Here is a 13,175-nt window from a genome sequence, read left to right as displayed (position 1 = left end):
TATTTTCACCCACATAATGAGTGTACCATAATCTAATATTTATAAATTTAGAAACAACACAACATTGTTAGGAGGAATAACTAAAACCTGAACCCAGACATGAAAAATATCAAAAAACTTCAAACTGAAAACTTAAACAAAAGTCCTTATTACTCTATCCAATAGACATTGGTTCAAGTAGTTAAAACTTTTCAATATTTTGATTGAGGCAAGTTACAGATCCTGAAATATATGTCATTCTGAAAACTGTGAACTGCTAATCAATTTTAGTCTCTTTAAGAAATCATTCCATGGATTGAATCTATCAATATGCATAGAATTAATGTACAAGAAGCTCGGCAAACAAAATCGGGTAAGCGTAAATTATTCGTTATTGCCATCAGAACTATCAGTTTGAACTTTGCAGTAAATAATAGTTGGCTCACACTTTAATTCGTCCGCAGAGACGCCAGTGAGCCCCAGAATGAAAGAGAGACTTCTCGAATACCCAGATGGAACGGACAAGAACCTGCAGATCACAGAGACAAGATTTTTACATGGATAGTTCGAAGCAGAGGAAGTCAGACATAGTCATGGTATCAGCTGTGATACAGGATACATAGACAATAATGCATGTGAATATGGAGTGGTGATGGTATACCATCTAAGTGCGCCCGACTTTTCATGAATGCCTTTTCATTCCACAGTCCTTTTTTTTGACACAATATATCTTTTCAAATAGGTTAATTCCAGAATCTCCAAGTATCTAACTGACCAACTTAAAATAGATTCTTAAGCAATTCGAATTTTAAGTCTTCTAGAGTGAAGTCAGAATGTCGCAAAAAATTAAACCGAGCAAACAGAGGAGAACTTAAAAGGGAGGAAACAATCGAGGGTCCACATCATATAAAAGAATAATGAACAATACCTCCTTAGTTTTATCCCCAGCAACAACAGCGCCTTTAGAATCATATGCTTCGAATTTCTGCCAAAACAACAGAGACAATATCAAGGTCAATCCATGATCAATGATATTAACAAGTGGTCTTCTACAATTGTCGCGGAACCATCAATAACACAGTATAATGTTCATCCGATAAATGACAAAGGATATGACTGCAATGTCATATAAGCAGCATATCAAGGATGGATATCTTCAAAGTATGGATCGACCATGTTCTGATTTAAATAGGTTAATCGATATCTAATTAACAAGCATGTAACCATATGAAGATGTGTAGGAAATTGAAGTAGGATCAGTTTACCTCCTTAGTCAGGAACTCGAGAGTAAGTTGGATGAAAGCTTTATTAAGGTCATTCTTATCAACACCAATCTGTAATGTAGAAACACCAAAAGACAAGCCACTAGTTAGAATAAAGAAAAGGTGACACCGGTAATTAATTAAGATTAGGAGTTTAATCTATATTTTTCCTCCATTTTTATAAAATATTCTTTATGATTTAAAACTATATGACAATCTTATATAAAGGGTCTGATTTGAATATTGCAAGCATACAGACAGCATTCATTATGCTGATTGAAATATTTTAGTTACCATGCCAAGATGCAAGACCTAAAATTTGTATTGGGTCAATGACACCTTCAAAGAAATAATGAATTGGGTACTAACCAATCGGGCTCGCAAAGTTCGTATTTTAACAATAGGTTCGACCAACTCCCAGTAAACCTTACTCCATATAGATTCCCTTTGCTTAATTTCATTCTTGAGTGCCTATCAGATATCAAACAATGAATCACGTGGAATTAGGTATAAATTAGAAAGCAATATGCTGTTAGTAGCCTAACCAACCCATAAAAAGAGGAAACACGAGAAGTTTAGAAAACAAACAGAATGACCACATGTAGAAGGAGCAGAGACATACAGAGAACATATTTTCCGTAACTGCTTTCCGTAATGATGTTTTGTCACCATTTGCTACTAGAGTACTTATCTGTGAGAAATGAGAAGTAGTTTCAGCAATGGAGAGAAAGAAAATCAATGGAATAAAGTGAACAACATAATTGTAATAGCAAATTCAGGTTATTGGATCCGCATACCTCTTTGTATAATTCTACGGCTTCCTTATAGAACTTCTGTTTTGAGTACCCCGTTTTCCTTAACTTAGCAATTGCATAGGCACTCTTGAGCTGCAAACAAGAAACTAGAATGTAAGTTCGCTAAACAATGATGCAGTGGATCTCTTCTAGTCTATATCTTCATTTCTACAATGCATTTTGATTATGATTCACATTATTATTATCTTGTATTCACGGTATTATAAAGGAAAGGAGAAGAGAGATCGTTCAGAAAAATAATATATCATGTCCAGATGGTGTTGCAAAAGGATGGTCATGGCATCATAAAGCAAGATTTTTTAACATTATAAAGTTGAGTTAGAATAAACAGTATAAAGTACCTCAGACTTGATATCTTCTTTTGTTTGTCTCCAACCGGTTCTTGTAAAATACCTGATACACCACAGATTAGAAGACATTTGAGGAAAAATGCATATTGATGATTTGTATGGGAAAATAAGTTGAAAAGGATGCATACTAAGACGTAAGTCTAATGAGAATGAACCGAGCGATTTTCTAAATTTCAACACAATATGAAGTTGGACCGGTTCTAACATGGCAACCAAGCCATTTTTAAAATTCTAGTTTGCCCTAAATCTTGAAATTTATTAACCTTGTCCTCGAATAGGTATGTCCAGAAAAGACAACCACCCAATTTAGTTTCAAGCATTTTTTATCTGCTTCTTCACAATATCGATCCCGTCCAACAAAAAAAGCTTAAATATTGGGTTGAATAAAATAGACAGTTGACTTTCAATATAGTGCTACAGGTGCTTTTAGGAGAATTCTTTTTAAGCATGGTCTGATAACAACTTCACGAAAGTCAGACTAACCTCTTCCAAAACGGGATCGGTTCACGAAGTGCATAAGGTTCATACACAAATCCAGGGCTAGTCATAGAAATTTGAGCTCCCTGAAATTAAAAACGATGTGAGCATAGGCTTAAATTAATTTGTAAACCTGATTATAGAATAATAGAACACCATTATAAATTCCCTCCATCTACGGTCCAACTAAGAACAAATCAGAAAAACATATATGCATAAAAATTGCATCATAATAGGCACCATGAAGGAAATAACAATCATTCTGAACCTGAATAGAAATGAATAAAAATAGAATATGGGCAGTTCAGGTGTTACAAACCACTTTCCGTGTTTGTGTAGGCGCTTGTGTGGATAAGGACTTTTTGTCATTCAAAAAGATCAACAATTCAGCAGCCTAAAATCAAAAAAAGAAAAAAAGAAAAAGATGCCACATTAACTGCCTCAGCATCTAGCATCAAGAGATCTAACAAAAATAAAAAATAAATTAATTTATGCATTTCATACTTCAGAATGTTACCATGGTTGAACGAAGTGTCAGTGTGTTTCTACATGTCCAAGGAAGAGCATTAGTTTGTGTCTTATATAAGCAAGAAGTTACACCTTGGCCGTAGAATTGAGATACTGAGAACAATGAAAAGGATATAAATTTATGATCAAAAGAAATACTTTCTATTTATTTATCTATTTTTTGGTGGCATATGAAAATTAACTCATGTTATAAACTAAACTTATCAGATTCCGCAGAAATTTACAAAGTGAAATTTACTTACCATTTGAAAACCCACTGGAATAGCTTATTGAGCTTCTGGTAGGAAAAAAAAAATTCAAAGCTTCAATATATAAAAAAAATGGATATTCTTCTATTTTCTATCCAATTTCCCTCCATTTCTCAGTAACCAAACATTGCATTTTATAATTTCTCAAATATGTAAGACAAACCCATAAATTAAAACATTTGTTAACATTTGAAGGGTTTTTTTTTTCCTTCTTTTTGAAGGACCCAAAGTAGAAAATTCAAAGAAGTAAATGAGAACTTACAGGAATGAAGAAGATTGATGCATCTCAAGGGTTTGATAAAGAGAACGAACAGTATTGAATCTTCTTAAAAGAGCCATCTCCTTTTGGGTTGTAAATCGAACTTCGAAACTTTTATTGATTTGAGAGATTTTGATTTGATTTGATTTTGATAATTATAGAGAGGGCAGAGGGGTTTTGGTTCACGATTCTTCAAGGGTTTAAGGAAGAAAAAACTACACTACATGGAAGATCTATGCAGCATAAATTTTGGGCTTAATAGGCCTTATATTGGACATATGTTGCTAAGTTCTAGAAAAGGGTTAATACATTTTTTTTTTAACTTCCACATCTATTTTTTTTTCAAGTTAGTCCTTGAATTTACCAATTGTTATCATATTGAGTCTAAAATTTATTTGTCTAATTTTTAAAGAAAATATCAAGAACTAAGTTAAACAAACAAAAAAAAGTCTAAATATGAGAACAATTGTCAAGATTAGACTAACTTAGATAAAAAGTTCAAGTCCTAATGTGAGAGCAATAATCAAGTTTAGGACTAATTTAGATAAAAAGAACTTCAAACCCCAATGTGAGAACAATTGCTGAATTTAAAGACTAACTTAGAAAAACTTTAAGTCCTAATACGAAAAGATTTGCCAAATTTAAATCCCAAATAATGCATTTCCCTTTAAAATAAATATGTGAATATATATTATTTGTATACAAATTCGGAATGAAATAAATCTATATTATTTTATTCTTTTATTAAAAATAAAATTATTATAACTTTTTTAACTGCATTGAATAAAGTTAAAAGTGAAATATTTTAATTTCACCTATACTATTATAGATAAAAGGAAGGAAGGAAGGAAGGGCCTTCCTTTACATGACATTTGTCTAGTATATTTCCTTTCTCTCTTTTTACATGAAATAATAATGGTTAAATTTCAATTATAATCCTCTATTTTTTAAGGTTATATAAGAATGATTAAACTTCAATCTTAATCCTTATATTTTGTTCAAATTTGAGATTTAATCTTTGTATTCTAATTTGACACCTCAACTTTTATAACATCATTAGTTAATTTAAGTATTCTATTCTAATTAAAATGCTTATGTGAATATTTAAGAATTATTATCTGTTACAATTCTTTATTAAATTTAGGTCTATTATAATATTATTCTTTTGCTACACTTGAAAATTTTAAAATATTACACCTGTAAATTTAACAAAAATAAATAGTGGTATTAACAAATGAAAAGAGATTAAAATCCTGAAAATAAAAATATAAAAATTAAATTTTAAATATATAAAAAGTAGATATGATAACCTTTAAATTTTTATTATATGATTTAAGTAATAAACTTAACCAGAATTTTTTTATAATTTTAATTAGTACATTAAATTATACCTTCTAAGTTGCTGAGTTAAGTTTTTAGCTCAAAATATATTTGAAGTTTTTATATTTAATAAATTTGTGATTTAATTTTTATTCTTTTAATTTAAAATTACAGTCTAATCATTAACATTATTAATATTTTTTTATAAAAATTCAACCTAGTAGGTTTATTTACTGTCCGTCTGTCTACATCATATAAAATAATTTAATCAATATGTCATATTGTCAAATTTAACCGAAAATATTAATGATTTTAATAATTATATTAATATATATTTTATACTTTTAGTACATAAGTTAAATCTTAAACTTTGTCAAAGTATAATAATTAGCAATTAAGAGTGTGATTAAGTTGAAGCGGTTCAAATATTAAAATAATAAATTTGATGTTCGATACACGTTTGAAATTAATCGAACACCGATATAAAATCGAGTAACTTATTCATCAAATTTTCATATTCAAGCTCAGATTCAAGATTAATTATTATCTCAATAATTAAACTTAGAGTTAAAAATATATATTAGATGTAATAATGTAATTTAATAATATAAATTATTTAAAATATATATTAAAAAATGAAAATCTATTTGATTTGATAAAATCGTGTTGGCCATTTGAAAACAATGTTAAACAAGATCGGATTGAGCTCGAGATAGGGCTTCTGAGCTCGACTCGGAGAATTGAGTCAACATGGACCGAGTCAGCTTCTACCTGGATAATAAAACCTAAAACCTCCAAAAACCCTGGCATATCCCAAAGAAACGCCAACGGGCAACGATGGCCGAAAAGGAGCTGGATTCGATGTCTCTTTCGGAGCTCCGCCTGCTCTCCGCTTTTCTCGCCATGGAAACCACCGATTCTCTGCTCTGTGTAGCCAGGTTTGCTTTCATAAACCCTGCGCACGTGAACAACCATATTTATTTTTGCTTGTTTCATTTTGAGATATTTTGCCAGGGAATGTGGTGGAGGAAAGTTAACTGAGAAAGTTCAAAGCTTTATTTGGGATCATTGCTTAACCAAAGCTGTGAGTTCTACTTTTAATTTCAAATTTTCATATTTTAAGTTTTATTTTGGATGATAAGGGAATTTTAGTTTTATGAATAAGCCAATCTTTTGTTTTGTTTGTTTCCTTCTTTTTATTAGTGACCATTAAAGCATGGTTCAGTTTTATGAATTATAACAGGTAGGGAAAGGCTATGAATCTTATTCGAAGAAGTTTGTAAAGAAGCTTATTACAGAGATTGAATCAAACCATGGTAATGTGTTGGATGAATTGTATGAACAATATGCTTCCTACATGATTTCTTTCAAGGTAATGATTTTGGTGCAATTCGGTTTTGTTTTGATCTTCAAACATTAATCTTTATGCAACTTCTATTGTTTTTGATGAAATCTTTTCTAGGACGATAATCCAGTCAAAGAAAATGAGAGAGTCTGCAAATGCATTTCTTTTCTTTTCCCTGGTAGTAACAGATACTACTTATCTCTTGCTGGTTTTGAGAGCTTTTACAGTTTATTTGCATCAGCTCACATTTAACTGTTTACTGGATCACATAGATTGTTTTAAACTATCGATTTGTCCAAAATCACGGAAACTGGTTGTCCCGCTACAGTGTTCACTCAACATGCTTGAGGGAGATACAGGGTATGTTTAGTTTGTTCATATTTGTCCTATAATTTCTATCTTGCATGTTGTATTTTCTAAACCGCCTCATTTTTTCATAATCACAAACAAGAAAAACACATCCTTTTACATGTAATCATACGAGGAATATCAAAGTTTTTTCGTAAGCTTTTAAAAGTCATTGTGTCTAAAACTTCACAATTATGCATAAAATGGTTTTCAATTATGCATGTAATGGTTACTATTCTTTTTGCATTTTCCTTTATTTAGCATGTAAGTAAAGATGAATTTGTTTATAATGGCTTTGGTTTATACAGGTGTTCAGTTTGGCCTTCCAGTCTTTTCCTCTCTGAGTTGATACTTTCTTATCCACATATTTTCTCGGGGAAATCATGTTTTGAGGTTAATTACTCGTTCAAATTCTGGTTGATTGTATACTATATCATCTCGAATTCGACCTTTCTATTTACTTCAGGTTTTTATTATAAAAAAACAGGTCGGATCCGGTGTTGGTTTGGTTGGAATTTGTCTAGCTCATGTAAAAGCCTCCAAGGTTTGTTATTTAACTGAGTAGTATAATTAAAAAATTATCTCCATTATTAAAGCATCGATGTAGCTTATGTTGAATGAATCACTTATTTTCTTAATATTTATTGTTTGGTTGTCTGCTTTGGTGAATTATATAGTTGAACTGGAAATCTTCCGCCACATGAGCTAGGACATGTTTAAGTAGTCACTCTTTATGAGTCATACAACCGTCAAAAGTATGTGCATCTTCAAATCTAAAAGCAGTTTAATAGTTGTTCATGTTAGTTAATCTTTCATTTCCTTTTCTATTATTCTTTGGCAAAGGCTGCTCAAAGCACATCTTCTGTTATAACTGATAATGAGATTGAAAGAGCATGTTTCGTGTTTCCTGGATCGAATGTCTCCTAAATTTTTTCGTGAATCTTTACCATCATAGAGTTCATAGTCGTTTGATGATAAATGATAATCAGCAGTCAACACCGTGGTAATTTTATCTGGTGCAGGTGATATTAAGTGATGGCGACTTGTCGACTTTAGCTAACATGAAGCTTAATCTGGAGAAGAACCGGTTGAATACAGAAACCAATTTACCCGAACCAAGTATCGAAAATCAAAATGTGGTGAGTTCTAGTCACGGACATTTCATTCCTTGCCATCAGGTATCTTGATATTGGTTTTATTACGACATTCCCGGATATAGACCTGTAAGCTGAGATGATGATGATGGACCATAACCATGAAAAGAAAGAATGTTCTATTGAGTTTATCATTGGTGACAACAATAATGGAAATAAATGAAGTGATTCAGTCTTCAAAGATCTGGCATCGTTGAAAAATCATTCCGATGTATAACTAACCCGATGAATCATTCTTCTTATCATTGTAGCTTGAATCTATTTTAACCAAATTGAAAAAGAAAACAAATTATCACGTCACCGTCAAAGCTGAAATAAATTGTTATTCGTAGGTTAAATGCATTCATTTGCCTTGGGAATCAGCATCAGAAAAGGAACTGCAAAACTTCATGCCAGAAATTATGTGAGTATACAGTTTATTATCTAATTTGCTCGTTTTCATTGATCGGGAATAAGAGAACTTTTGCCTGTTCTCTAACACGAATACGTTGATGAACAAATCCGCACTTTTCTAATATAATTTTGGTTTATTGTTAGTTAAAACTGATGCAATCTTTGTTCATGATTCAGTTTAGGTGCAGATGTTATTTATGATCCATCTTGTCTTCCACATCTTGTTAAAGTACTAGCCATTCTTTTGAACAAAAAGAAGTCATATATCGAGAATCGGGAAGGAAGTATTCCAAACTCTTTTCCCGGTGATAGTAAGGTAAATGATGCCCATGATTTAGATGCATCTAGTTTTCATGCTCAACGAATCAATACGAGTGAAGTCAAAGGAATCATCAACAATGCTGTTGATCTCGTATCAAGGGCAGACCCTGTTGCTTATATTGCTTCTGTTATTCGGAATGCCGATACTTTCGATCGATTTCTTGCATTAGCAGATCAGGCTGATCTTAGAATTAAAGACTTAACATCTACACTGAGGCCCTTTGATTTGCTTCCGTACATGAAGTCTTATGATCGTTCTAGCATAAGATTGTTTACTGTAACTTGATTTGTATCTTGGGTTTATTGGTGAATCTTACACATGATACTGAATGTGAATATTTTACAATTTTTCAAAAATAAAATGTAGAAGTAATGTAACATTTGATTTTAACTTACTGTTTTTTCTTAATTTCAATTTCTTGCAGCTTATTTTATTTTAAAAGAAAATAAAATTGTTTGCATCAATTTTGGAAGAGTTGAAAAAACGTAGAAGTTTCCAATTTCATTAATTTATAACATAAATCATATTTTCTTTTAAATACAAAAATCCAATTAAAGTCTAAAAACCTAAAAACCCAACAGGAAATTGACCTATACACACTAAAATCCCAAATTATCAACAAGTTTCTGGAAAAAAGACCCTAGAAGTTCACAAAATTTCTTCTCATAAAACTAAATTATCCTCCCTCTTATTACATTTACATGCCCAATTACCCACCAACAAAAAAGAAAAAAAGAAGGGAAGGAAAAAGGTGCTAGAAATCAGTAGAATTTGCAGCAAAATCATCTTTACCAACTCGGTAGCGAGTCCGACTGAGTCCATCCGACTCTAATGCTGCTTCCCAATCAATCTCATCATCTTCATCTTCCTTTCTATCTTTCATTATCTGCAAAATCCTTTTGGCTTTGTCTTTGGCCCTTTCGCTCCCTCTCTCTTCCACCTCCCTTAAAACCTCCACCGCTCTAGCTTCTTTCGCCAATCCCTTGAACCTCATGCTACCGTGACTCAGAGCAAACAACGCGGCAACACAGTTCTCCCGAGTTGCCTTGCAAACCAACTCGCTTTCTCTCAACATTCCCACTAATATCGCTACCGCATTGGCGTCCAGCATCGCCGATTTCCCCTCCGGGCAGGCAGCTAAATTACATAGTACCAGTAACACTCGACTAGCTGAATCCCCCGATTTCACCATCGATAATAGAGTCAAAACGGCGCCGAGTTTCACCAATTTAACTCTATTTGACTGAATCAAGGAGAGATGGTAAAGAGCGAGCGCTGAATCGTGCTGAGTGCGCTCGGACTCCGATCTCAGAGCATGAAGCAATGGTTGCAACGCGCCTAATACTCCAATCGCCATCTTATTTTCTTCTTCTAAAGCTAAACTGAAGAGCGCGCCGGCAGCATGTTCTTGTGCCTCACTGGATCCAGCCTTTAACGCATCTATTAAAAGAGGAACAAACCCTGACCGTACGATCACGACCTTATTCGATTTCTCCAATGAAAGATTAACGAGTGAAGCAATGGCGTTGGTTTGAACAACGCTGTATCTGGAAGTGATTAAAGATCGGAGAGCTGAAAGTAGCCGAGGGGAACAAAGAGAAACCCTAGCCTCTTCTTTAGTCCTCGTAATTTTCCTTAACAAAACCAGACCTGTTTCTTGCTCGAAAATATCGGAGCTTTTGAGCTTTAAAACGAGCTCTTGTTCTTCCAACGAAGAAGAAGATTGGGACTTGAGATTTGGAGTTTCAGACAAGGTAATTTCAGTAGAAGAAGATGAAGAACCGGAAGCTGAGAAACACGCGGGGCGGGTAGAGAGTGGCAACGGCGTGTAGGGACTACTGGCAGTTACGATAACAGATTCATCGGACGAAGAGGAGGTGGAGGTGGAGCACAATAACCTACTGTTAACGGACGGACCTATTTCCGTGGCGGCGTGGGAGAATAGAACAGGCGGATTTTCAGCCACGGCTTTCAAAAGTTCCCGTTCGGAGACCCGAATGTCAGGACCCGAAGTCAATCTCGAAGAAGTCTGTTCTGGAATCTTGGAAAGGACGATTTTTTCAACGGAGGAATAATCAGGTGGGGCAGGGTCCTGAGCATGCTGGTCACGACACCAAGCGAGGATGGTGGTTTTGATGGCGAGGTTAGGGATGATGGTGGAAAAGTCAGGGGTAGAGCCGTCCTGAAGAGTAGGGGTAAAGCCAAGGTCACGGCAGACTTGGATGGAGATTCGATCGAAGGATTGACCTGAAGGGATTACAACAGGGTCGAACATCAAAGACCCAGAAATTGGACAAAGGAATTCACGTGGAGGTAGGGTTTTGGATTGCTTTGGAGAAGATGATGAATTAGAACGTTTGTAAAATGAAAATATCCATCTGTGCTTTCCATTTCCTCCCATATCTAAACTTTTCTTGAGGGTTTTTTAGCAGCCAGAAATGGGGAAGGAGAGAATATATGAGCTGGAAAGCAAAGAGCAGATGTAAATGGTAAGCCTCACAACTATTTGTTCGAAAGATTAGACTGGGTCTGTAGCATCTAATTACTTAATTGTCCTTTCCTGCTTTTGGCTTTTTGCTGCCTCTGGTGGACTTTTTGTTTGGGGGCGGAAGGTTTAGTTTGATATTTCACTGTTTTCACTACTAGTACTATAATTTTAATTTTTGGTAAAGGTATAGAAAAGTTGACCGATTCTTTAGAATAATGGTTGGGAATGGATTTTGTTAGGGTTTATCTAAACAATCTGCACAAATCAGCTAATTATTTATTTTTTACTTTTGGGTTAAAAAAACTAATTTTACTTTTTAACATTACATGCCACTGACTTGGTCCTCTCAAAAGTAATTTTTGTTTTTATTTTTAATTAATAATTATATTATTTAGTTTATTAAATCAATTTTTTTATCAAGTTTGAGAGCTCTTGTTATGTCTTATTCAAAGGAATGTTATTTTCTTTTTAATTTTTATTCATATTGTCTTTAATTAATTATATAATTGCAAATTATTTATTAGATTAATTAGATAAATATGCCGTTTAAAAAAGTTAAGAATTTAGATCATTTTTTTCAAATTTAAGGAAATAAATTAATTTTGGTGAGAGAAACTATTAACCGTCTTGAAGATTTTTTTTATGATGCACACCAAGTTGAGATGCAAGGGCCAGACCCCCTCTAAAATGAGAATTTTCTATCTAAACTTTTTTAAAATTGATAAAATTCTATATTAATAAAGATAAAATTACACTTTAGCCCTTTAAAATACTAAAAAAAAATTGATTTAACCTTTTAAACTTATAAAAATATAAGTTACTAAAATGATATTTTTTTATTACCATAAAATATAAAATTCTCAAAAAATTTCGTCCTTCTAAACAAATTTTTGACTTCACCATGTTGAAATGTATTTACCATTATGCTATAATTGAATTGCCAATGTCAAATTAGAATGAATATGATAATGGTATTAGTGTTTGGTTTAGTGGAGTAGATAAAGTCATAGCATACAAAAATTTAAATGACAAAATACCCTTTAATTGGTTTTTCAAAGTGTTAAAAATTTCAAATATATTAATATATTCATGACAAATATATCTTTTAAAAAATTATTATTTTATTTAAAAAATCTGAGAAAATATTGAATTAAAATGATTTAAATTATATCAATCACAAACTTAAATTTATATAAAATTATAAAATATTTTAATTGATACATCCAGCGAAACATGTGTATGGTTGAGTAAGAAAGTAACACTTTTTTTATTCTAAATATTGTTATTTATTTAAAATAAGTAATTCATTCTCCAAAAAACTCATTAACCTATTTGGGTTCAGCTCTTGAAATATAAATATGTATGGTAATTAATGATGGATTGATGGAAAAATTAAAAGTAAATTAACATGGAAATGGTTTTCCTCTATTTACAAACCTGTCTATGCATCTAGTAAAAAGTTGAAGTTAAATTATAAAATGGTTTCATGATAAGTACTAAATTGTTAAAAATTGATAACTTTTCTTAGATATCTCTACATTCTTCTTTAAAATATCTTATGTATATCTTATAAAATAATAAAATATTCAACTAACCAAATTTCAACACTTTTCATCCTTGATTATTATACCATTTAATTCTCTAATTTGGGTATTGGTTATTTTACCCATCATGTTTCTTCAAAATCTCATCTTTGACTCGCAACTCAATTTTGATTAATAATTCCATGTCATAACAAATTGGTTTATTTTCATTCTTGATCCTTTAACTTACTCATTTTTATACTTTGACCCTCCAATTTTGAATATTACACTGAAGCCATAAATATTTCATAATTTTACAATTTAGTCCTTATTTGAAATTAATGTATCACACCATACTTCTTAA

At 32.3% G+C, this 13,175-nt stretch overlaps 3 protein-coding genes across 4 annotated transcripts; 1 reads left to right on the top strand and 2 right to left on the bottom strand.

The window, feature by feature from the left end:
* Positions 1–125: 125 nt before the first annotated feature.
* LOC105792550 (uncharacterized) lies at positions 126–4,161 on the bottom strand. 2 transcript variants are annotated; one of them, XM_012621171.2, is made up of 12 exons: positions 3,922–4,161; positions 3,654–3,685; positions 3,401–3,504; positions 3,203–3,277; positions 2,890–2,969; positions 2,398–2,449; positions 2,039–2,128; positions 1,864–1,932; positions 1,611–1,712; positions 1,245–1,313; positions 908–964; positions 126–508 (listed from the first exon to the last, which is right to left on the bottom strand). In XM_012621171.2, exons 1-12 carry the CDS (start codon positions 3,996–3,998, stop codon positions 422–424), a joined length of 894 nt encoding a protein of 297 aa, XP_012476625.1. In that variant the 5' UTR covers positions 3,999–4,161; the 3' UTR covers positions 126–421. The 2 variants fall into 2 exon arrangements, with proteins under 2 accessions (XP_012476625.1, XP_012476624.1); XM_012621170.2 differs by having other exon boundaries at positions 3,654–3,688; positions 3,922–4,160.
* Positions 4,162–5,903: 1,742 nt separating this feature from the next.
* On the top strand, positions 5,904–9,190 carry LOC105792549 (uncharacterized). Its single transcript, XM_012621167.2, has 10 exons — positions 5,904–6,176; positions 6,253–6,322; positions 6,482–6,610; positions 6,701–6,761; positions 6,856–6,943; positions 7,240–7,324; positions 7,419–7,475; positions 7,954–8,070; positions 8,418–8,488; positions 8,656–9,190. The coding sequence occupies exons 1-10, from the start codon at positions 6,076–6,078 to the stop codon at positions 9,083–9,085; spliced, it is 1,209 nt and encodes a 402-aa protein (XP_012476621.1). The 5' UTR covers positions 5,904–6,075; the 3' UTR covers positions 9,086–9,190.
* An 85-nt stretch (positions 9,191–9,275) lies between these two features.
* On the bottom strand, positions 9,276–11,294 carry LOC105792548 (U-box domain-containing protein 38). The gene has a single exon (XM_012621166.2). It carries the CDS (start codon positions 11,199–11,201, stop codon positions 9,555–9,557), a length of 1,647 nt encoding a protein of 548 aa, XP_012476620.1. The 5' UTR covers positions 11,202–11,294; the 3' UTR covers positions 9,276–9,554.
* Between the last annotated feature and the right edge of the window lie 1,881 nt (positions 11,295–13,175).

Source organism: Gossypium raimondii, chromosome 8, assembly GCF_025698545.1.
Source record: "Gossypium raimondii isolate GPD5lz chromosome 8, ASM2569854v1, whole genome shotgun sequence".
Lineage (NCBI taxonomy): Eukaryota > Viridiplantae > Streptophyta > Magnoliopsida > Malvales > Malvaceae > Gossypium > Gossypium raimondii.
This window is presented reverse-complemented; position numbering and strand designations above follow the sequence as displayed.